At 59.2% G+C, this 24,358-nt stretch overlaps 1 protein-coding gene across 1 annotated transcript; it reads left to right on the forward strand.

Moving 5' to 3' along the window:
• Positions 1–5,954: 5,954 nt before the first annotated feature.
• On the forward strand, positions 5,955–22,703 carry NWD2 (NACHT and WD repeat domain containing 2). Its single transcript, XM_078601283.1, has 9 exons — positions 5,955–6,072; positions 9,567–9,832; positions 11,455–11,571; positions 13,023–13,241; positions 13,755–13,887; positions 14,343–14,941; positions 15,550–19,663; positions 21,375–21,430; positions 22,671–22,703. Exons 1-9 carry the CDS (start codon positions 5,955–5,957, stop codon positions 22,701–22,703), a joined length of 5,655 nt encoding a protein of 1,884 aa, XP_078457409.1.
• Positions 22,704–24,358: the final 1,655 nt, after the last annotated feature.

Consider the following 24,358-nt stretch of genomic DNA (forward strand, 5'->3'; position numbering starts at 1 on the left):
GCGTCGAACACGCGTCCACTCGCATCGCGTTCATGGGGAATTGCCCATCATCCCTCCGAGGGTGATGCAAATGACTAGCACCTCGTGGGGAAGTCACCAGTGGTTGTGATAGTCAGAGACTCGCCTTCGTCATAGGAACGTGGATTTTCATCCACTGGCTGAGGCTTGTGATCCGAGAGATGAGCAAATCCGCGGCCCATGCTGCCCGTTTCCACCGTTCCACACCGCCGAAGCGTGAAGTTCGGTCAAACAGCCCCCGCGACAGGTACAGCAGGGGGCGGCCCTCATCTAGCAGTGGTGCGTTGACGGAAGGGCTGCTCCGTGCTGATGCGAGCCCAGGTGGGGAAGGGGAACACGGGTCGGAGAACGGACGCAGCAGGTTAATGACGCCATTGAAACTGTCACGAAGAGTGAGCGGGGCTTGGCCAGGGCGCGTCGTTGCCAGCAGGGAGGATGGAGGATGGAGGATGGGTGATGGTCGAGGCTGACGACAGAGTGGCAGCAAAAAGCGGCGGGGGAAACGCGTCCGAGAGGTGGTCCAACGATGAGACGGAGCGATGGAATTAGCTCGCGTGCGAGTGCTTGATGGATCCCTTGCATTGCGAGACTGTGAGAGATGGCGACGGCTTGGGGAGGCCTTCACCCAGCGGTGGATAGACCATGACTGAAGATGATATAAAGAAAACCCGTTACAATTGTGCCAAATTGCAATAAAATTCCTGTACACGTCTAATATCGTCAGCCGCGATCGATCCATTGCTGGGTCAAGGCCTGGATGATTGTTTTGACATGGATGACTGACGTCATTATTTGAATCGTTTATGAAGAGAGATGACATGGCAAGCGGTGGGAGCATCGATTACAGCAAAACTGTTGATCGATTATTGCAAAATTCACATTTGTAAGAACCCCTTCGGGAGAAAGTTGGTGTACATTTTAAAATATCACTCCCTTTGGCAGCCAAGTGAACTGTTAACCCACCAGCAGTGGGTTGACAAAGGGCCGAAAATGATCCTGTGTACCTAATCGATTACTCTGTATAACCATTAAACACGTGGCACACAGTGCGATTCAAAAGCACGTGCTCTCCTGTTCTGCCATGTCGGCGACTGTGACTCTCCACGGCCACACTGACAGGGAGGGAATGCTTCTTCACGTCCATAGGGATGTCCATTTTGATCCACGTGCCCACAAGGAGCCGTCGCGGTTGGGGGGAAATAAATAAATAAGTTTCCAACAAATCTCACCTTCGCTTTAGTTTCCTTGGCAGCTTACAAAGAGACGCGACCCCACAGCACATACAAAATAAATAAGCAAGCAATGTCTCCTCCTCATACCCGTCTCTCCACATCTATATATATACTCTATATATAATTCACAAGTGTCGGTCCATCCATCCGTCACGCTCTGTATCTCCCAAACCGTGACGTCGGAGAAAGACGTGAATACAACCGAGGATGTTCCTATCGCCGTAGACATTCCCGCGAAATTGTCTCGATTTCCAACATTTTCTCGCCAAAAATGCGACCAACCTCGCTGGAACATCCAAATTTCCCGCCACGTGTCCATGACCACTGGAATGCGCCTGGCACTTCCCTGCTCAAACCGGATCCTGCAAAAGCCAAAGGCCTATACGTTACTTCAAATCGTACAGCCGTGTAGACAATAACGTCAAGACATTACAGGGGTTCATGCGAACATCCAAATCGCTTACATTTCACTTTCGTCACGCGGAAATGCGCGGGGGCGGTGCGAGTGAAGCAGACGACCCTTGATGACACAGACCACCAGCAGCTGCACGGCCTTGTGGGAAGTGCGTCATTTCTGGCGGCATTGATTCAAGACAAAGCAAGCCTCTGCACCGGTTTCGACACGTCAGTGTCTCACCAGCAGAGCCAGGCTTGCTTCTTGAATCAATGCTGGCGAGCTGTCAGATCGCACCGGACTTCCCCCCCCCCCCCCCACCAGCAATGTGGCTCCCAGTCACAACTCATGCAGCTCTCGTCTTGCAGCTGCACACGCGCGGGGCTGAGTTGCAAGCTTCGCTCGTCACAAGCCACCCCATCTATCCTCTGCTGAAGGCTCTCAAAAGCCGCCCCTCCCCCGTCGCCATTCCTCGCCGTCTTGCAAGAATCCACATCTCGAGGCACCTGCACACGACGCTCAGTTCATTGCTCCATCTCCGCGGCGGGCGGGGGGCGGGGTCCCCCCAAGGGGCGCGTTTCCCTCCTTTGGCTGCCGCTCCGTCGTCAGTCTCGGCCACCAGCCGTGAATTCTTTGAGCGAAGCGTCGTTAATGACGTCACCGCACCGACGTCATAGGGCATGGGTGGAGCGTTACGGTTGACGTCACTGGAGTCCGCAAGAGGCGCCGGAACGCCAATTAATGTGTTAGTTGGAATTTCGGTGGCACTCCAAGTCGAGCAGCCCGGGACGCATAGCCCGGGACGCATAGCCCGGGACGCATAGCCCGGGACGCATAGCCCGGGACGCATAGCCCGGGACGCATAGCCCGGGACGCATAGCCCGGGACGCATAGCCCGGGACGCATAGCCCGGGACGCATAGCCCGGGACGCATAGCCCGGGACCCATAGCCCAGGCGTGTAGCTACGAGATAAGAGCTGCTCGTGAGAGACGGGGGGGGGGGGGCGGACGTGCAGTTCTACCCCGTAGGGGGGGCGAGGGGATTGGTGGATTGCAGGGAGGGGGGTTGCGGATTGGGGGGTGGGAGTGGAGGGGTGGGGGCAATGTCCCGGTCGCTCAAAATTTTCCTATTTGATTCGCACGGCGCGGCCGTTATCAGCGCGCGCAGCCGCGGCGGCGTGAGACCCCCCCCCCCCCCGCAATTCCATCTCCCCACCCCCCATCTCCCCACCCCCCATCCCATCTCCCCACCCCCCCATCCCGTCCCCCATCCCATCCCCCATCTCCCCACGCCCCATCTCATCCCCCACCTCCCCACCCCCCATCCCATTCCCCACCACCCCGCCCCCCAGTTCCATCACCGCCCACCCCGGATCTCATCTCCCCACTCCCCATCACATCTCATCTCTTCCCATCTCGTCTCCCCACCCCCTCCATCCCAACTCCCCCCGCACCCCCCTCCCCCCGCACCCTCCAAACACCCCTCCCCCACACAGACCCCCGCCCGCGGGATGTCCCCCTCCCACTCTCCCTCCGATTGCTGCAGCGCGCGCCGCCCATCGATCTTCTCGGTCTGAAATCCCGGCTCTAACGCCCCGCTATTCATGAGCTGGATTGCGAGGTGAACGCGGCCCCGCGGGGGTCGGGGCCCCACGACAAGACCCCCCCCCCCTTCCCCTCCGCCTTGAGAGGAGGGGTTCACGGTTGTGGTGGAGCGAGATTCTTGCGAGCGCTCGTGGGTCTACGTCTGTGTACGTGTGTGTGTGCTCCGAGTTTGCTCGCTAACAGCACTTGCCCCAACAGTCTGTTAAGGCTGTACGGGGGATCTTTGTTTTTTTGCTCCGAGTTTGGGGAGCGGTCGTGTAACGGTTGTCTCGCTGCGCTATGAACCCGCTGGCTGACACCGGTGCGAGTGATACGGGACTGGTGCTGGCCACCCCACCCCCTCGTGTACCGTTCCGGCCTTGACAAGTGCTCGCGAACGGCACTTGCCGCAGCAGTCCGTGAAGGCGATGCTGGAGAGATGTGTACACAAGTGGGGAGCGGTCGTGTCGCGGTTAGCGCGCTGCGCTCTGGACCCAGCCATCCGACACGCGTATCTCGTGTGGCCGTACGCGCGTATGCGTAATTCTGTTTAACACGTAGAATTTTTTATATTTACGCGATCTAACCCAAAAAATAACGATATTATAGATGCGTAATCCTGTCAGTACATGTACTTTGTGTGCTTGTGTATCGGTACGGTGCGTTTGCTTGTGTGCGTAGGCATGCGTGTCCGTGTGTATGTGAACGTAAGTGTAAATGTGTACGTTTGCGCATGCACGTGTGTGTGCGCGCGCTTGCAACTGGACGTGTGTCCGTGTGTGTACCCGTGCCCGTGCGTGTGCCCGTGCGTGCGCGTGATTCGGTCTGTAGGACTGCATGTGTGTGTGTGTGTATACACTACGCGTGGGTGTATTCGTGTCTCTGTGTACGTGCGTGAAAATAATATGCATGTGTATATACAACAGATGGCCACGTGTATCTGTGTGCGTGCACACACGTGCGTACATGTGTGCACGTTGACGGCGTACGTGTGTTCCCGTGCGTGTGCGCACGCGTATGTGAACGCGTGATTGCGTCTGTACGTGCATTGTGTGCGTGTGCGTGTCGGTGTATATGCGCCTGCTCACCCGTGGGGTTACCGTCGTGCGTGTCTATTCTCTCGCGTGTCTATGCCTCTTTGTCGTGTGTCTAGGTTTGTCCCATGCGCGTGCACTTATGCATTCGCGCGTGCGCGTGTGTGTACGCGTGTGTGTGCGTGCGCGTGTGTGTGCGCGTGTGTGTACACGTGTGTGTACGCGTGTGCGTGCGCTAATAGCCTGGCTACGAACCCGGCGACACGAGTGCGAGTCCCGCTCATGGTCAACACCGGCCGGTGACGATAATTATCTGAACCGGTCATGGGCCTCCCCTAGGTTGGTTCAGCCTCGGTTGAGTACCTGGTGCGATGTGTGAACATCGCCACCGGGGAGACAAAAGCGGGCGGGCGTAGCGCTGACCACCCACTCCCTCGTGCGCTGTGTGCCTTCCTTCATAGGTGCGCGCTAACAGCACTTGCCCCAAAAGTCTGCTCAAGGCTACCCGGGGGATGTTTGTCTTTGTGCACGCGCTAAGGGCGGGGCCAGCCCCCGCGGCGAAGGGCCGCCCTGAGCGGGACGCCCACGCGTGCCGCCCCCTAGCGGCGGGCGGCGCGCGGGAACCAAACGGGAACGGGCCGGGGCGAGACGAGTGGAGGAGGAGGAGGAGGCGCGGCGCGAGCTCTCCTCTCGTTCACACGGCGCCCGCGACTCTCCCGCGGAGGGAATCTCAGCTCCGACATCCTCGCTACCGTCACCGTCCTTCATTGACTTCGCCGTCATCATCTGAACAGTAATTCGAACAATATTTGCGGTACATCTTTGTGGGACGAATCTTCGGAGACGGGAGTCGCGGGGTGCTTGCAGCGGTTGCGCGTGCGTGCGTACGTGCGAGTGTGCGTGCGTGAGTGTGTGTTGTGCTTGCGTGTGCGAGTGTCTTTGTGTGTGTGTGTGTCCCCGTGGTAAAAGTGTGGTCTCCGCTGGATCGAGACTCGCCGTGGCCTCCTTTACGAGGGGGGGGGGCGCTGCTCGCTGACAGCACGCGCTCCGTGGGCTTTTAGCGAAATTAAAGAGCGCGAGGGGGGAGAGGGGGGGGCGACAGGCGGGGGAGGGGGGGGGGTGATGGCGAGCTGAAGACACCGCTGGAGAAGAAGGGACGCGAGACCTCTCCGCCTCGCTTCGCCATCCAGCGTGGACCCTGACGCAACCGCGTGAACCGCGCAGCGCTCTCCCGGCTCCCGCGAGCGAGCGCGGGGAGCGAGCGAGCGAGGGAGCGAGGGAGTCGAGTGGCGACTCCCGTCCGGGCTGGCGGGCGCGAGGTCCGTGGGCTCCTCCCGCGCGCTCCGCCGCCTCTGCCAGGGGGACGCAATGCGGCGCTCCGCGTCTCCCAGCCGCGCCGGCCACCGGGGAGTCTAGGAGCATGGCGGACGAAGCGCCGAGTTGGTGACATTAGCACCGCCACCGTTGCTGCTGCTGGCATATCGTGATCATTGTATTTGTGTCGTTATCAAGACACGAGGAGGAAGCTGCGTGGGGTCATCGGTCAATGGGAACCGCTGCGGCGGCGGCGCGCGCTGAAGGATTCTGAACGTCGGGGCAGAGGCGAGCGGAGAGGGGGCGCGCGACAAAGGGCAGGGCCCGGCCAGGGACGAAGGGCAGGGCCCGGGCAGGGCCCCGCGTGCAGGCGGAGTCATGTCGGGACTGCGCGACCCGGCGTCTCGACACGCCGTGCTCAGGGGCCACCTCGCCGCCATCCCTCCCGCGTCGGCGGCGCGATGCGTGCGCGTCTTCATCAGCGCCAATCCTGAAGGTGACGCCCCCCTCCCCTCCTATCCCCCCCCCTTCCCCCGGGGCTCGACCTTACGCTCACCTTGCCCCTCACCCACCCACCTCACTCCACTCCCTCACCTGGGCCAGCGCGGGACCACGCGATAATGGATGAAGGCGCGCTGCTCATTGTCATCATCATCATCCCAGTCTCTGCGCGCGCCCCACGACATTGGTTGCCCGAGTGCTGTGAGCGCGCGCGCGCGACTGAGAGATCTCCCCGCGCGTGAACCCACCACACGGAACGGTTCACGCGCGGGGACGATGCGTTCGTGATCTCGCTGCAGAATCGTGCGTGGTATGCGACAGCTGTGTGAAAGCGCCCCGATCCAGCAGTGGATAAGACACGACGACGATTGATCTGATGAATGTCGAAGTGATGTAACGCGTTCCGTCGCGACAGGGGCGCGCTGTCGCGGCGCTAGAAACTCACCACGCCAAGCGCACGCGACCGCGCGCTCCGAGCTCCACCCGGGAGGGGGCGGGGAGGATTCCGCGCCGGGTTTCGCTGCGAACGCGAGCTGACATCGGCAGCAGCCGTTTAAACACCGCCTGCAGTACGCAAATCCCGGAATGGATCGCGCAGGAAAAAAATGCGTAAAACCGCGGCCTTCGCTACGCGTTAAAGACACTGGGCAGGAACGACGACCCCTGATCGCTAGCCCCGCCGATTCCCCCTTACAGAGAGAGGGAGACTCCCTTACACCTCTACCCGTCTGTGGGGTCTTTAAGCTCAATTAGCAAATCCGGTGAGACACGGAGACCCCCCCCTGGTGAGGGTGCCGAGACACCTCGGAATAATGCGGGAAGAGGCGGCATGGCGCGCCCCACGTGAGACGCACGCCACGTCACGCCGATCCGTGTGTGTCACGTGTGTCACGTGTTGATCCACTGCTGGATGAGGGCCTCCCCACGCCGTGCGGCTTGTCGTGGAGGTCATTTGCGGGTTGGGGAGGAAATTTAACATCGACGAGTGGGAGGGGGCATAGAATCACTACCATACAACGTAGCCCCGCCGCATACAACACCTGCTGTGCATGGTGGTCTCCCATCCAGGCTCGAGTTTGCTTAGATTCCGAGGTGGGAGGCGTTCCGGGTGATTGTCACAATAGCCTCGTGCCATCTACGAGTGGTGGCGCAGCACAGAGAGCTCGATACCCGGCAACCCGAGTCCTGGCTTCCTCGAGGCCGACTCGACCGTAAAGGGCTGATGAATTCGAGCACGAGTGAAGCTGCGTGCGAACGCCGCCACTCGGGCACGGTGGTGAGTGGGCGTGGTGCTGGCATTAATAGGTGCTCGCGAACAACACGTGCCACAACAGCCTCTGTAGGCTATACAAGGGATCTTCGTGTATGTGCTGTACAGTATATACATAGTACAGATATACTCAATTATCGCTATTTGTTGGCTATGTCTTCACATGTCTACGTAGGGGCTAATGACGTTTTGGTGTTTAGCAAGGTGTTTAGCACGGTATTGTTGGTGTTTAGCACGGTGTTTAGCACGGTATTGTTGGTGTTTAGCACGGTATTGTTGGTGTTTAGCACGGCATTGTAAGCAACGCAGAACTTTAGGCAGGCCATGCCCTTTCAGTGACATTTAAACCTCTGGGCCGTGATTTCTGGTCTATCAAAATCGAACATTTCGGCAGTCGGATTGCTTTAGCGATGAGCGGAAATCCCAAAGTGTTTTGGTTGTCGGATCACACGGAGGTGTTGCGATCCTCCCTTCCCGTGGGCCGCGAGAAGGAGCCGTAGATCCTGGCTCGCCAGGAGAAGGCGGCAGAGCAATAGATGTGGACACTATCTGTTCCACCTGCACGAGATGGACGATCGAGTGTCGACGCCTCGCGCGTGTGGGTATTCTCCGGGTGCTCCGCTTTCCTCCCACGTGTATAACTCTCATCCTTTGGCTGGACACATCCTTACATGTAGCGAACTGCAGAGATTGGGTAAACACTTGCTTGCTGCTGCCTTCCAGCTCGCATCTGTGAGCGATTGCGAGAGACGACACTTGCATAAATAACGCCGCTATCTGTACAACTAAAATAAGCACACTTTTTTATTATTATGCCAAATTACAGTCTCTTTCCCCTTCTAGAGCACAACTAGAATTAGAATCAGTCACCATCGCCTTGTATTAGATTAATGGCAAGTGGTATCGGGATGTGTGGGGCTCGCGTAGGTCAACTCAGCCTTAAATGAATGCCGGGCGTGGTGCTGACCACACCTATTTGCCGCGTGCGGGGAGAGCGGTGGCGCTGTGATTCGGGCACTGCGCTACGAACGCTGCTACATTACTTGTGTTTAGTACACCACCACCACCACGGAAAACAATCGGTGGCAAGTAGAACCTCGACATTATCTGGGATTCCCTGTAGATCGACTCAGCCTTCAAAAAAACATAGCACTCGGATATCTTAATCATCACGAGTAGTCGTGGTCTACGCACTGCTGGATGAAGGCTTCCTCGCGCCACGTCGTCAGCATCCCTCGAGAGCCACGGGGCTGGCTCCGATCCGTCTCACTCCTTGCACTCCAGCCCGATCCCATCGCTCCATCTCCGCGGTGGTCGTCCCCGTCCATGCCACCTCCACGTGCGCCGTGCCGGCTTCACCAGTGCTCGCTAAGCGCACTTGCCCCGCACATTTCACGAGGTTAAATGTGGAATCTTTGCGTCTGTGTCGCGTCCTTCGCTCGTTGCGTCTCGTGACCAGCTCACTCCTCTGCTCGCCAATTAGCGATGGAGCTATGCGATCGATTCATATTGATGCTTAAGTTCACGGCACGTGCAGCGAATCGCGCTTGGATTAAGGATCGATGTCTTTCTGTTTGCCTACCTTTTGTACGTCGTTGGTTCACGTGACCTCTCCAGCCTCTCCAGGCCGTTACATTAATTCAACACAATGTTCTGGAATCGCGACAGTTACATGAATAGCAAGTGGGATGAATCGTACGACCATCCCCGTGATACCGGTTACCGTAACCGGTTATAGAACCTCCACTCACCCCCTCCACGCGATGGTACACTCCGAGTCGCACACGGCCATGCGCAGCGTACACAGCGTGGCGCGAAGCACGTGCGGCACGTGGGGAGAGCGGCGAGACACGAACAGCGGACAATCATAACAACACCCTGTGGTGGCTACCCAAGGAGGGTTCGGCTCTCACTCACTAGCCACTGATGTCAGCCGTGGCTGTGGCAATCGCCGGATTCGTAGCACGGTCCGCTCACCCCCCCTCCCTGCATTCCTCCACGCGAAGCTTTAGCGAGTCTCAGGACTCGTTCCGCAGGAGGGCGCGACCAACGCTGGGATGGTTGGTCCATGATGAGTGTGGCTACCCCGTGGGCGACAACCCGATAACTCAGAGGAAACCCACCCCTCATACGAATGGGGGGTAAGCACTCACAAGTTCCGCACAGATGGATTCATATACAATCGCCGTGCCGCCTGCCGTTCCCACGCGGCACTGCAGAGAAGTCGGCAGCCTCCAGCATTGAGGGTGACGCGGGCGCAGATGGAGGAGAGGAGGGGAGGGATAAGGGAGGGGACCAGGGCACCTGGCGGCTGAGATCAGGACCCTGGGGGGGGGGGGGGTCAGGATCCCGGGGGGGAGATGGCGGATGGGGTCTCATCGAGGCGTTCTTTGCAGACACGGAGGCGGAGAGGCAGGCGCTGCGGGAGCACGTCTTCCCCAAGCTGCGCGAGTTCTGCCGAGACAACTATGGCCTCGACTTCCAGGTGAGGCGACGACAGACGAAGCCGCCCCCCGTGTGCGCCCCCCATCTCCGCCTCGAACAGACGCTGGGCGACGGTGCTGTGAGCGAGCCGGCACGGCGCACCACGCCCGGCCGCCTTTGTCTCCATAGTGGCGACGCTTTGCACAGCCGCGCCAGGTACTCGGTGGAGACCGCGTCGACCTCGGAAGGGCCCAGAACCCGGCCAGAGACCCGCCTCTGCTGTTGGTCGTGAGTGGGAATCGATCTCTGGTGGCCACGCTACACCCACACCAAACACCACACCACGCTACACCCACACCAAACACCACACCAAGCACCACACTGCACACCACATGCAGAGTCCATACCAACGACGCCACTACATCTACACCATCACACAAACCACAAACACCACACTCCACATTGAAAATACACCAACGCCACTCAGACTCCAGACATCCAGCCCACACCGCAACACACACACACACTGCGAACATACATACATAGTACGGAGACTCAACACGCACCGCTATGCCACACACACCGCATACATTACTCCCACACCACGCATAACACGCACACCACCCGCCACCATACAAATACCACATCAGCGCCAACACACCATCTCTCCACTCTCAATCAAAACCACCGCTCCACCATCTGACACCACACCATCACTGCAGACATCACACCACACCATCACACCTCATGGGTTGGCTCCACACCCATCATGTGCTGAATAACCGAGCAGCACCGGTTCGGTTCGAGGCAATGACATCGACACAGAGACTCCTCAGTCGCATGTCCTACCGAGACTCCCCCCTGCGAATCGCAGTGCTGTGAGATGGTGTGGCACAGGTGGTGGGGCTACCGAGGTGATGGCGCTGTATAGAGGTGATGGGGTTAACACGAGAGGAAGAGGCGAGGCCAGGGCATTGGCATTGCACACACAACACACACGCTGCACCACAGCACGCGTAGCCTGCAACCGCACCCCGCTAAAGCGATTGACTCTCAGGGACGGATCATCCAGGCAGACGTCTTGAACCGCCAGACAGCGGCTACTGCCTGAATGTCCAGGCATTCTGTGCAGGCAGTCCCACGAAATGTTTCGCAGATTATCCGGTGATGTTGCTGCTGCTGTGGATGCGTTGGCAGTGGTGCACAATCAACAGATGTAAACGTTTGTCAAGAAGGCTGTGTGTGAGGCCTAAAAAGGAAAAATATGTAATAGGCAACGTTTTGGGCAATGGACCTTCTTCATAGCACGTGGCGAGGCCAGTAGAGATCGTAGATGATACAAGTCGATGACTGCACTTGTTTACACAATGGGACCTGATGAGAAGTACATTTTAAACGTTATCTGATGTCCAGTTTTGAAATTGTCATTTGAATAGTTATCTTACATAAATTGGTTTATTTAGTAGGCACTGTTTAGTCATTGTACTTTTTGAACATTGAAGGGGCATTCCTGTTCGACAACAGCAGGGACCAATCCCTGTGTGATCCACCAATCAGAATAATTATTGAAACTGGATGAAATCCGATGTGCGATAAAGGGTTGTATGACAGGCGCACGTGACCCCAACCCCTCCCCTCCCCGTTTCGTGGTGCCTTCCTCTACCCCCCCCGCCGCCCCCCCAGGCGGTGGACGTGTTCTGGGGGATGGAGCCGGGCGAGTGGCACGAGCACGAGGTGCGGGAGCTGCGCACACGCCTGCTGCTCGAGTGCATGCGCACCTCGGTGGGGCCCTGCTTCGTGGTGCGTGTCACCCCCCCCACCGCCGCACGCCCACCGGCACCAGCCCTGCCACTAGTGATGCTGATATCACCGCCGATACCACTAGCCCTGGAGTTAGCCCTGCTGATAGCAAAGCTGCTAGCACGAGCCATGGAAATAGCCCTAATGATACCGCTTGCACTGCTGATAGCACTAGCCCTGGTACACTAGTCCTGATACTAATGCTATAGGCCTGATACTAATACTAGCCCTGCTGGTAACACGCCAGCCCTGGCAGCAGACCCGATGCACACACGGCCCCAGTAACCCCCACTGTGTGCTCCTGGCGCATTCCCACTCCCCGCGTCACTGCTGCTGATGTTGCTGCTTCTGTTGGTGCTGATGCTACTGCTGCAGCTGATGCCTCTGTTGCTGATGCCACTGTGAATGCCACAGATGCGGTCTGCTGTTGAGGCTCTTGTTTCTGATGCTGTTGAGTGTTGCTGATGCAGCTTTTTTATATTGCTGATGATGAGGCTTCAGCTGCTGCTGTTTTTGCTGATGCGGCTGATGCTGTTGTTGTTACTACTGTTGCTGATGCTGTTGTTGCTGCTGTTGTTGCTGCTGCTGCTGCTGCTACTGATGCTGTTGTTGCTGCTGCTGTTGCTACTACTGCTGCTGTTGTTGCTGCTGCTGCTGCTGCTGTAACTTTCGACTCTTCAACTCGGGACAACTCACTCTGCAACACCCCACCCGCCCGGGAGTGCTCTTTGTAGAATTCGAGGGGGAGGGGGGGCTGAAAGGATGGAGGGGGGCCCCTTGGCAAGAGTGAAACTGCCCCCCCCCAGCTTCCTATCCTCCCCCCACCCCCCTCTGCTACAAGGGTCATCGTACCGCCCAGGTTGTGCTGTCCATCTCTCCGGGGAAGGGGGCGTCTGTGATATGGGATGATCGCCCGATGGCCCTCCTCCTTCACAGCGCGCGAGCTTGGTCATGATTGGACCGTGCCGCTATGCATGCGGAGTGACTGACTCAGAGACACTAAGAGTAGGAGGCACTCTGTTTATTAACACGGCCTGACAGTAACACTTAGCCGAGATGGTGAAGACTCCAGCAGCAGCACGACGGGGACCCCCCCACTCCACACGACAGCCCCGAGCTCCTCTCCCGGGGCCCCGCTTATACTGTCGGCGTGGCCTGGCTCCGCCCCCAGCCACGCCCCCTTCTGGAACCTACCAGCGGGTTCTCGACGTGCCCCTTCCATGACCTTTCTCCTACATCCCTCTCTGGTCTACCACATGGCCTGCTGTCAGTCAGGGCTGCTGCACGCTGCAGATCCCCTTCCCTGCCAGCAGCCAGCGCTATGCTGCTACCTGACCGATTCTATGTCACTACACATGTACCATGATGAACTTGAGTCCCACCGTGTGGAGCCAACCGTGCTAACCTGAGATGTCCCCCCCCCCCCCCCCCCACCTGCCACGACCCTGCAGGGGCTGCTTGGGGAGCGCTATGGGGACGCGTGCCTCCCGGGACAGATCGAGGCGGCGGAGTTCGAGCGGATCCTGGAGAGCGCCCTCGGCGCCGGCCTGAGCACTCGCGCCCTGGAGGAATGGTACCGGCGAGACGAGAACGCCGTGCCGCCCGCGTACTACCTCCTGCCCCGGGGGGCCCGGGGGGACGCGGTGAGGAGCCCCTACCACCCCATACCAGTTACCATCATCAAGACTCCGATGTTGTTTACGGATTGTTTGCGCCGTGTATAGATTTGGAACAATGTCTGACGTTTTCACTCCGTCGTCTTGGCACCGGGGCGCCTCGGTGATGAGACGTTAACTACCTCGCCTGGTATATAGGAGGTCATGGGTTTGATCCCCACCCTGACACATGTATATTTGCATGTTCTTCTGGTGGTCGTGTGGATTTTTCTCCAGGTCTTCTGGTTTTTGCCTCCACGTTTAGAAACATACGTTTAGAGTATTTTGCTCTCAATTTCCACATGATAAGCCACTTCGCTGAGCTATCATTTGTGGCCAGTCGCTTCTGAAAACGAGCTATATAGCTCAGTGGGCCTTAACTGGTAAAATACAAAGAGTTAATTTTTTCCTGAAGAAGCCACAGGAACATGGAGCGAAACGTCAGAACAGACGTTATGAGCAACCCAAAGATGCACAACTGTTCACTGACCGCGGCGGTGCACGTGGCGGCAGCAGGGGGATGGGCAGAGCCGTGCCGAGGAGCGGGAGGCCTGGATGTCGCTCGCGGCCGAGATGCGCGCCGTGCTCAAGGCGGCGGTGACGCTGTGCCAGTCACGCGGCCTCATCACCAGTGGCCAGGCACAAAAGTACTTCACTTCAGGTACATCATCATCCTCATCATCATTGCCATCATTGTCGTCGTTGTCTCTGGCTCAGAAAAGCCGTCTCAGAGCCGTGCTTTCTTCAGCCAGCCAGAGGCGAGCCGTCGCTAAGAACACGGCCGCCCTCGAAGTGGATGGAGGACGCAGTTGACGCGAGGAAGCCTTGAGCGGCTTCACGCCTCTAACGAGCCGTGAGCCGGAGGGGTGCCGTGGGTGTGAAGCGGTGGGGGTGGAGAGCGGCAGTGTGAGCCCCGGGGATGAATGCAGGGGACTGGGAGCCACCCCCTGAACAGAGGGTTCACGTGAGGTGTCTCTAGTCGCAAATGATGTCATCGCGCCATCACCACCACGCCCAGTTATGCAGCCTCCAAAACACGCGTGTACAGCAGAATGAATGAGCTGCGGCGCCGGTGACACAATTGCGACGCCCCCCCACCTCCCCTATTCCGCGCAGGCGTGGAGGAGGAGTTCATGTGCGCGCTGGACAAGCAGCCGCTGAGCCAGGTGCGCCGCTGCGTCTGCTACATCCGCAGCATCCAGGATGCGGAGCGCTTTGCCTGCGTGCCGCGCATGGCCCGCTACCTCGACCTCTCGTCGCCCGACGCGGCCGGCATGGCCAAGGTGGCGCGCGACCCCAGGGCCCTGCAGAAGCTGCAGCGGCTGCGCGACTCTTTCGTGCCGGCGTGCGTGAGCGACTCGAAGCTGCGCGTCTACTCCTCCGTGACGCTGTGCGACGCGCGGCTGGGCTACACAGAGCAGTTCGAGCGCCAGTACGTGGAGGGCCTCTGCCGCCAGTTCTACGAGGACATGATAGACATCATGGAGACGACGGTGCCGCGCGCGTGCGACGCGGAGACGGAGCGCGCCTACGAGGAGGTGCTGCAGCACGTGTCGCTGTGCACGACGTACCGCGCGCTGTACGCCTACGCGTGCGACGCGCTCGCCGTGCTCGGGCAGTACGTAGCCGGCCGGCGCTCCCGCGTCTTCCCGCTCGTTGTCTTCGGCGGGCCCTGCAGCGGCAAGACACTGCTCATGGCCGAGGCGGCCGCGCGGGTGAGAGCGGGCGGGGAGCGTGCGTCGTGCGGAGAGTTCGCCCCTCCCCAACCCCCCCTGATTACGCGCGTCATCCGTGCTCAGACCTGGCGCACGGTCAACTCGCCGTGGGGTGTTGTGTTTGTGGTTCTTGTTCAAATTTGTTTGCTTTGTTGCTGCACAGCTCCCCTTAAAAGGGAAAATCTGTAATGGGCAACGTTTCGGGCAATGGCCCTTCTTCATGGCACGTGAAGTTTCACGTATGTAGGTAGAACTTATTTCGCACCGTACCTAGCCAACCATACTAATCGGAGGTGTGGTAGACAGACAAACTAAGTTCAAAATAAATTAATTATCAATCTAGATGAAAAAGTGCGTAGCCCCAGTGGTTTCCTAGCATTCCAGACAGCCGCAGAAGCGCATCTGAAAGCGGTGACCATCTTTTTTTGATGGCCAGCCAAAAGTCACTGCTGCGAGGATGACTGGAGTTCACGTGATGGTTTATGCTTCTTGACGAAGTAATTGTGGTTAAATTGTGGCAAGCACTTTGCGTGTAATGAGTGCAACTTTATGCACGTTTCAGACCGTGCCTCTAACCATTCGCCCCTTCTCTCCTCCGCCCCCCCCAGGCCTACCAATGGCTCAAGGAGCGGAAGGGTCCCGAGTATTTCCCCACGGTGCTCGTGCGCTTCCTGGGCTCCACAGACGACAGCAGCACCCTCCGCGGCCTCCTGCGCAGCCTGTGCCAGCAGGTGGCCTGGGTCTACGGCAAGCCGCTGGGGCCCTTCCCGGAGGGGGTGCGCGAGCTGCAGGCACTGTGGCTCTCGCTGCTCACGGCGTCGAGCAACGACCAGCCGCTCGTCATCATCCTGGATGCGCTGGATCAGCTGGCGGAGGACGACGACGCGCGCTCCGCGTGGTGGCTGCCCCCGACGTTGCCCTCATCGGTGCGGGTCATCGTGTCCACGCTGCCCAACAAGTTCGGGGTCCTGCAGTCGCTGAAGAAGAAGATCCCGGACGAGCACAACTACGTGGAGATGGTGGCGCGCGACAAGAAGACCTGCAACCAGATGCTGAAGGCGCGGCTGTTGCAGGCCAAGCGCAAGGTGACCTCGGGCCAGCAGATCTACATCAACGAGGCGCTGCTGCGCTGCACGCTGCCCATGTACCTGAACCTGCTGCTGGTCGAGGTGTCACGCTGGCGCTCACACAAGGACGTGGACGACTCCACGCTGTGCCGCACCGTGCACGAGAGCATCGAGAACCTCTTCGCCAACCTGGAGCTCAAGTGCGGCCCCCGCTTCGTGTCACGCGCCCTCGGCTACGTCACCCTGGCCAAGCACGGGCTGTGCGAGGCCGAGCTGGAGGACGTCCTCTCCCTCGACGACTACGTCGTGCAGGAGACGCTCGCCGCGGCGCACTGGAACGCGGCCGCCTCCGCGGCCTGTGGCGACGGTGCCGTAGCGGCGGCCGCCACGTTCGCGCGCGTGCCCTACTTCAAGGTGGCCACGCTGCGCTTGGAGCTTCAGGGCTACCTGGTGGAGCGCGACGTGCACGCCACCCACCTGCTCGTCTGGGCCAACCGCCACCTGGTGTTCGTGGCCAACAAGCTGTACCTGAGCGACGCGGACGCCGTGACGGAGATGCATGGCGTGCTGGCCGACTACTTTTCCGGCCAGTGGTCGGCCGGAAGGCCCAAGCCCCTGCAGGGCCCGCGCGAGACGCTCGCTCCGCGCAGGGGCAACGCCGCGGGGGGCGCCGCGGTGTCTTCCTCGTCGTCCTCGGCGGTGGCCGTGGGGGGACGTCACCCGAACCACGACAAGAAGAACCACCACCACGGCGCCGGCGAGTTCTACGACCGCCAGGCCGTGTCGCAGCCCTGGAACTTCCAGTGTCGCCTGCTGGAGATCAGCCAGCTGTTCGTGAACCTCCGGAAGCTCAAGGAGCTGCCGTACCACCTGACCAAGAGCGGTCGCGTGGACGACCTCCTCTTCAACGTGATCCTCGACTTTGGCTACATGCACGCCATGGTGCAGTCGGGCCGCCTGCACGCGCTCGTGCTCGAGATGGAGGCAGCGCATGCGCTCACGCAGGACAAGGACGTGCGCTTTCTGGCGGACACGCTGCGCGGCGTCTCCCCGGCGCTCATGGAGGACCCCAACTCCCTCTCCACCGAGCTGCAGCAGCGCATGCTGCCCTTTGTGCGCGTCTACCCCAAGATCCGCCACATCCTGCAGGTGTGCGACCGTGAGGGCCTGCGCTACTGCTCCATCGTCACGCTCCTCTCGCCCATGGACCGCCTGGGCGAGCCCAAGCGCGTGCCGCTCACGACCAACGCGGTGCGCATCACTGACGTGCTGCCCACGTCCAAGCCCGGCGTGATCGTGGCGGCGCTGGACAACGGCACGGTGAGCACGTGGGACCTGGCGCGCGGGCAGCCCGTCAAGCACATCACGACGCACGGCGTGCCGCTGCTGAGCGCGCAGCTCAACGGCGACGAGAAGTACCTCGTCGCGTCCACACTCAACAACACGCTGCTCGTGTTCGACCACTGCTCGTCAACGCTCCTCTACGAGGTGGAGGTGAAGGCGCCCAAGCTCGCCGCGCAGAACCACCACCAGCACCACCACCAGCAGCACCACCATCAGCACCACCAGCAGCAGCCTGCTGCACCGCCGGAGCCGGTGCAGCAGGCGATGGGCGGCTTCCGGCTGTCGACGAACCACGCGCTCGCCTGGCTCGAGAGGAGCACGGAGGTGCACGTGATCGACCTCAACTACGGCTGGCCGCTGTGCGTGTGCCACTGCTGGTACGAGGTGACGTGCGCGCAGTGCTCGGAGGACGGCATGTACGCCTTCTGCGGCCAGCAGCTCAACACCACCTCCATCTTCCGCCTGGAGAGCGGCGAGCGCCTCGCCACTGTCACGTCCGAGTGCTCGGCGGGCTACGTGCACGCCATCCTGTTAGCGGCGCAGGCGCAGGAGCTGTACGCGGTGGACAACGGTGGCAGCCTCGCCGTGTGGGACCTGGAGGAGATCACCAACCCGCAGCTGGTGGAGGAGTTCGACTGTCGCGGCGGGGAAGCGGGCGACGTGGCGAGCGTGGAGCTCTCCAAGCAGCAGAACGCTCTGCTCATCTGCAAGCGCTTCAGCATGGAGGTGTGGGACACCTTCTCCTGGGCCATGACCGACAAGTTCAAAGCTCGGCGCAACGAGAAGTTCCTGTGCGCCGTCCTGTCGCGCAACTGCGAGTCCATCGTGGCGGCCATCGAGATGATGGCGTCCATCTTCATCTGGAGGCGCGACACGGGCCAGTGCCTGGCCACGCTGCCCGGCAACTCGGGCATCGTGACGAAGCTCATCAAGTCGGCGGTGAACGACACGCTGCTGGCCGTCACCTCCAAGGGCGTGCTCTCCGTGTGGGACATGGAGGCGATCGACGCCATCTCGGCCGTCGACAAGACGGGCAAGGCCATCCGCTGCGTGCTGCTGCCGTCACGCGGCGAGTGCGTGTTCACGACGGACGGCACGGACACCATCTACAGGTGGAACATCCACTCGGGCTTCATCGAGTCGCTGTACAAGCACGAGGGCGCCGTGGAGCAGTGCGTGCTCACCTCGTCCGCCGAGGTGATGGTGTCTGCGGACGCGACGGGGAACCAGTTCGTGTGGATCACGGGCAGCGGCGAGTGCCTCTTCCGTATCACGGGCCAGCGCGCGTCGCAGCTGCTGGTCACGCACAACGACCTCTTCGTGGTGTCGCTGTGCGAGAAGAAGGCGTCGCGCGTGTGGCGCCTGGCCACGGGCAACAAGGTGTGCAACATCCTCGTTGGCCTGGAGAACGCGGCCATCACGGCGGCCAACACCTTCCTCGTGGGCCTCAACCAGAACTCGCTGCTCGCCGTCAACCTGTGGACGGGCAGCGTCTCCAAGAAGTTTGCGTGCGAGGACGGCACGCGCATCCTCGCCTACCGCCTGCTGCCCGACTGCCCGGACTACGTGGCCATCGTCACCACGGCGGGCACCATCTTCACCTGGAGCCTGGCGGACGAGGCAGTGCGCCGACGCGTGCAGCTGCCCGCGCAGTTCCACAAGCGCCTCGAGGACTTCCAGATCTCGCCCAGCGGCAAGCTGGCCGTGCTGTCGACGGGCGACGAGAGCGTCAACGTGCTGGACCTGCACAACGGCAAGCTGCGTGTGCTGAACGCGGGCGGCGCCGTGTGGCAGCAGAAGCTGTCGACGGACGGCCGCTACGTCGTCTACGTGTGCTACAAGCGGCGGCGCGACGAGCTGTGCGCGCTGCTCGTCGAGGACCCAGCCAATGCGCAGGCCGTGACCGCGTGCCTCAAGGTGGTGCGCCTGGCCGACGGCAAGTGCATCGGCGCGTGCACGCTCTACAAGGCGCCGTCGTGCTTCGTCATCTCCAAGCGCCACCTCAACATCGTCATCGGCTTCGAGGACGGCAGCGTGGGCGCCTACACGGTGGTGGACAACGTGGACGCGGCCATGAAGATCAAGATCGCCTCGTCGCCCAGCCGCCGCATCAGCGCCATGTCCAGCCAGGTGGCGAGGCCGCGGCGCCTCGTGCACGCCCACAAGGCCACCGTCGACGTCCTGTGGAGGGAGTCCAGCGAGGAGTTCACCAAGGGGGGCGCGTGCGGGGGAGGTGGGGGGGGCCTGGGGGGCGCCGGAGGGGCGCACCTGCTGGGACCCACCAACGTGAACATGGGAGGGGGGGGCGGAGGTGGTGGGGGCGGAGGAGGCGGGGGGGGAGATGTCACCTCCTCGCCCCTCTCTGGGGGGCCCAAGAGCGGCCACAACTGCTGCTCCCCCCACCCCCTGGAGCAAGTGGATGCACACAACTCGGCCAGATGACGAGCGCCAGTGATGATGACGAGCGCCGGTGATGATGATGATGTTCGAGTGGTGGTTGGGATGCAAGGAGATTGACATTCCTCTTGATACGTATTTGTTGATCATGCTGGTTATGATGCGATTGAGGGTGACGACTATGTGATAATACCATTGTGGTCATGTACCACGATGATGCTGAGGATTATTGAATCAAATCGAGGTTACTGATGGCGTTTGATAAAATCACATTAATTATTGATGATTGTTGCAATGAAAGGAGATTGTGGATGGGTGTGATAATGCTGTTCACTGGTGATAGAATCTTAGAGGATGTTGATGCTTGTGATAGTGAAAATACTTGCCCATGGCCGTGAAATGAGATTGAGGATGCTGCTGTTCGTGATAATGACTTTAACTATTATTGAAGATGCAATTGCACGCCGTTGCCGCGTGTGTGTGGACAATGTCCACTGTGACTGAAAACTTAGCAACGTGGCCGGATCTCTCCCTCCCCTTCTCTGCGTGGTGATGCAAGGACCCAGTCGACAGGGGGCACTAACGCACATTTCCAGACCCCCAGCCTAAGACTCCCCTTGGTGCCACGAGACGAGCAGACACGGAGGCCAGGTGGTGGTGCCTGGTGTGGTGGTGCCTCGTGCCACGACTCCCAAGTCGCCAAGCTCTTGCAGAAGGACGCGATGGCGAGCGCCGCGTTGTGGCGACCTCGGCAGCATTGTCCGTGATGAACTCTTGACTGAGTGCCCACCAGGGGACCCGACGCCGCTGCCTTGGAAAGAAAGAACCAAGCCCCCACCCCCTTCCAATGCCCTGCGCCCTGCCCCACACTCTGGCGAGTGCTTTGCTGGGTGGTTAACTGTTGCGTGTCCGTGTTTATCTTGGGCCAGAGTGAATCGTCCAAACCTAGGAACTACTGGGAATCCAATGAGCTGATTTGTTTACCTATGTGTGTTTATCTGTTTACGTTCATACATTTGGTTGTTTGAGCAAGTTGCTGGGTTGGTACGTGCAGCACGGAGCGCGTTTAGTGAACACTCCCCCTCCCGCGTGTGAAGTTGCGAGGCCGAAGCGTCCAGGTTTGCTCCCTGGCCAAGTGGCCATCATGAATTCTCACCCTCCCTGGGGGCCGAGTCGCTCCATTGGTGGTAATGGAGACATCGCCGAGTTTTTTCCACAAATCGGACGAAACACGCAGAGTGGCCCCGCACGCTCCCTACAGCTCAGGCGCCACCTCCATTCCTCTACCGGACCCTCGCCACCCCGAGCTCCTGGTCGGGTTCCACGTTCACATGGCTGCGACGCCTCCATACAACGATGGACGCCCTTGGTTTTGGGAGTGCAGTGGTACTCGTTCTCTCAACAGTGACTGGACGGCAAGCTTAAATGTCGCCACCACTAATCGAGCTGGATGGGCAGAGCCCCACGCGGATGAATGGCGATGCGCAGGGCGAGTCACGGGGCAACCCCCCCACGCCGTCACCCCGGAGCAGCAGCAGCTCGGCCAGACCAGGAGCCCGCTCCGGGCGCGACCTTGGGGCCCTGCAATGGTATTTTTCTAATGGCTCTCGCGCGTGCAATGACAGCGTCCCTCTGCTCCCCCTCCTCCCTGCCTCCCCCGCGCCGCGAGGCCGAGCTCCTGGTACCCGCAGCATTAAGCAATAAAACCGGCTGATGTTGGAGTTGACTCCCTCACCCTGCATTGTCAAAGCGGCGAGTTTGTTGCGAGAATTTCCAAACGAGACGTGCACATGTGTACACATGACGCGGCCACGTGATGTATGTAAACATCCATTAGCAGTTCCATGAAAAACTGTTTTGTGGTGCCCTTTTAGGTCATCACCAATTACATTCTGCGCAGATGTGATACACAAGAGATAGACAACCGTGGACCATTTCATCAATTAGGACTCATTAGCAGAGTAGTACTGTTGTCAAAACAGTTACTGTACTGACGAGTCCTAATTGAGGAAACCACTCCAGTTAGCCATCTTTGCATCACTGCTGCTGCCTCACATTTGCTCAAAGTCATGTTTATGGTGACCACAGACAAGAGGGACCACAATATAATTCTGGAACTGTCGATGTTTTTTTCCATGATACATAGGGCTGTGTGCTGTGTTTTAACACGGTGTGCGTGTCGTGGGTTGCACTGTTGCTGTTACGTCTCATAATTGACAGATTAAATGTTAGGTTTGCAAGAATTTTCGCGATTTTGTTTTTCGCTCGCAATACAATGTTGTCAGTGACTTACGAAGACGAACACAGGGGCAGTGGGGGGTGCGCTGGGGACACTCGTGCCTCAGCCAATAACGTCGACGTTCGATTCCCGACCCAGGCGCCTTTCCGTGTGGAGTATGGATGTTCTGTCTTGCATGGGTTTCCACCAGGTGCTTCGATTTTAGCAACAAAATCACAAAATGTAACCGATATTGGCCAAACATCTCAGTGCTGACAGAATCCCTGCATATATCCGCATTGGCATCACACACAGCAGCAGCACCAACATCGCTCCGTGTTGCGGAAAATTGGCATCAAGCCCTCCGGAAGAGAGTTTAGACTCGGACGGTCCCGGGTGAAAACGCACAACAATAATCATGACCACGGGGCGAGGGCATGATGCAGATTTAGCGGCCAATCCACGGAAAATCGTTACAAACTTTCCTCGAGTGGCCGGAAGCCTCGACACGCTTCGCCCTCAAATCCGGTCACCTTTGACCGCATCAAGTTAAATATCCAATGGATAGCAAAAACAAAGGTCACGTGCGGGGATCGTAACACGAACGGCGAGAAAATCTGAGCAAATGCAGCAATCTTCGTCACGACCACGAGGTGGCGCTTGTCGCCCCCTTTGAAATGGCACAGCCCAATTCTTCCTCTAGAAAGGCTCCATCAAGCAGCTGCGGAACCGCTGACAACCGCGAAATTTGCCCACCTCTCGCCGTGCCCTCTACAACAACAAAAACACAACCCCGCGACTCGTCCCGATCCGGCAGGCCCCGTAACCACGCACCGAATTAAAGAGCAAACGCACAACCAACACCACAAACGCGCGACGGTTCCAACCACTGCAACAATTCCGCAAGAGAATCAAAGTTAAGGAACGGTAACATGAGAAGCGTCAACCAAACCACAAAGATGGAGAAGCATCCCCCTCCCCCCAACCCTCCACATGCATCGCGCAGCCTGGGTGACAGCCTGCACCGCCAAGGTCGCTACAGTGCGGCATATGCAGCGGTGCCAACGCTCGTGTTAGGAAGCACACAGCACCATGTCGCACCGTAGTATGCACGGCTGCACGAACAGCTGGAGCACGGGCGAGGCAGGGCAAGAGGCCGTGTGAGATGCAGCGGGGACGGAGCGAGGTCCCGCAGATTTATAATTTCACGAGCCACGGAAGCGGTGATGTGGCTCATGTTAACCAAGTTTTCGGCGCTGTTATTCAAATGTAGAAGTCGCGCAATTGCTTTTATTTATTTGGCCGTATCGAAGCGAGCAGGTGTTGTAAATGTAATCGGCGAGGAGGTAACGGTAGGTGGCACCGGTGGTCGAGGGCAGGCTACGGAGACGCACATTGGAGTGGCTCCCAGTGGCCGGAGATCCAGAGGGCAAACCTCCAGCCAGCTAACGGGACTGTATCGTGCTTGGTAGAAGTGATATCGAGCTAATCATATTGGGCCGGTTCCAGGAGGTGCAGTCAGATAACTACAGCTCTGGGTGTGTTTACCCACAGACACGGCCCGGGGCTGTCGGGGCTGTCGGGGACACCACCGAGACCATCGCCGCTTCGTGCCCCCGAGTGGAAGCGACTGCACCAAGAGCAGCCCCTCCGGAGGTTGCGTCCATTGTACAGCGCGGTCCAGATGTCTTGTGACCCCCGATTAATTTGCTCTTAACAGTTGTTTGCCCTTTACACGTTAATTTCTGTTTTAAATAAAAGTTACTTTAAAACAAATATTGTTTTAGAGAATTAAATGGGGGGCGGGGGGGTCACAAGACATCTGGGCCACTCAACAAGCAGACTTACTCAGACGTTGGTAGTGACGCGACCATTTTATGGGCACACCTTAACGGTGGAGGAGCCGAAGGGATGTTCAAGAGAAAGGGAGCCATGGGAACAAGGTGGCGCGGTGACCACCATGGCACGGGCCATCACCACTTCCAGGACGCGGTGGTGTTGCGGCTGTGAAGCGGCCCAGCATCTGTCCGAGGCGGCGAAACAGCTCCACGAAACCACAGAAGCAGCAGCAGCAGCAGCAGCTCATAGGGAGCGACTGCTACAGCGTCAAGAGAAGCACGTGGAGCAGCAGCAGCAGCAACAGCAGCATGCAAGTCCGCAGCAAGAGCAGCTGCTGCTGCAGTGGCAACAGCAGGCGTTGGGGGAGCTGCTTGGCAGCAGCTTCAGCCGTTCCATCGACACAATCTGCAGCTCCAGGAGAAGCAGCCGCTGCTGGAGCAAGAGCAGCAGCCGCCGCAGCAGCAGAACGAGCACCGCCAACGACAGCCCCGGGAACAGACTCACACAGCTCCACTTGGAATGAGTTGAGGGTTGTATCGCGCAGGGCACCAT

This window comes from Lampetra planeri, chromosome 15 (assembly GCF_965212315.1).
Source record: "Lampetra planeri chromosome 15, kcLamPlan1.2.h2, whole genome shotgun sequence".
Lineage (NCBI taxonomy): Eukaryota > Metazoa > Chordata > Hyperoartia > Petromyzontiformes > Petromyzontidae > Lampetra > Lampetra planeri.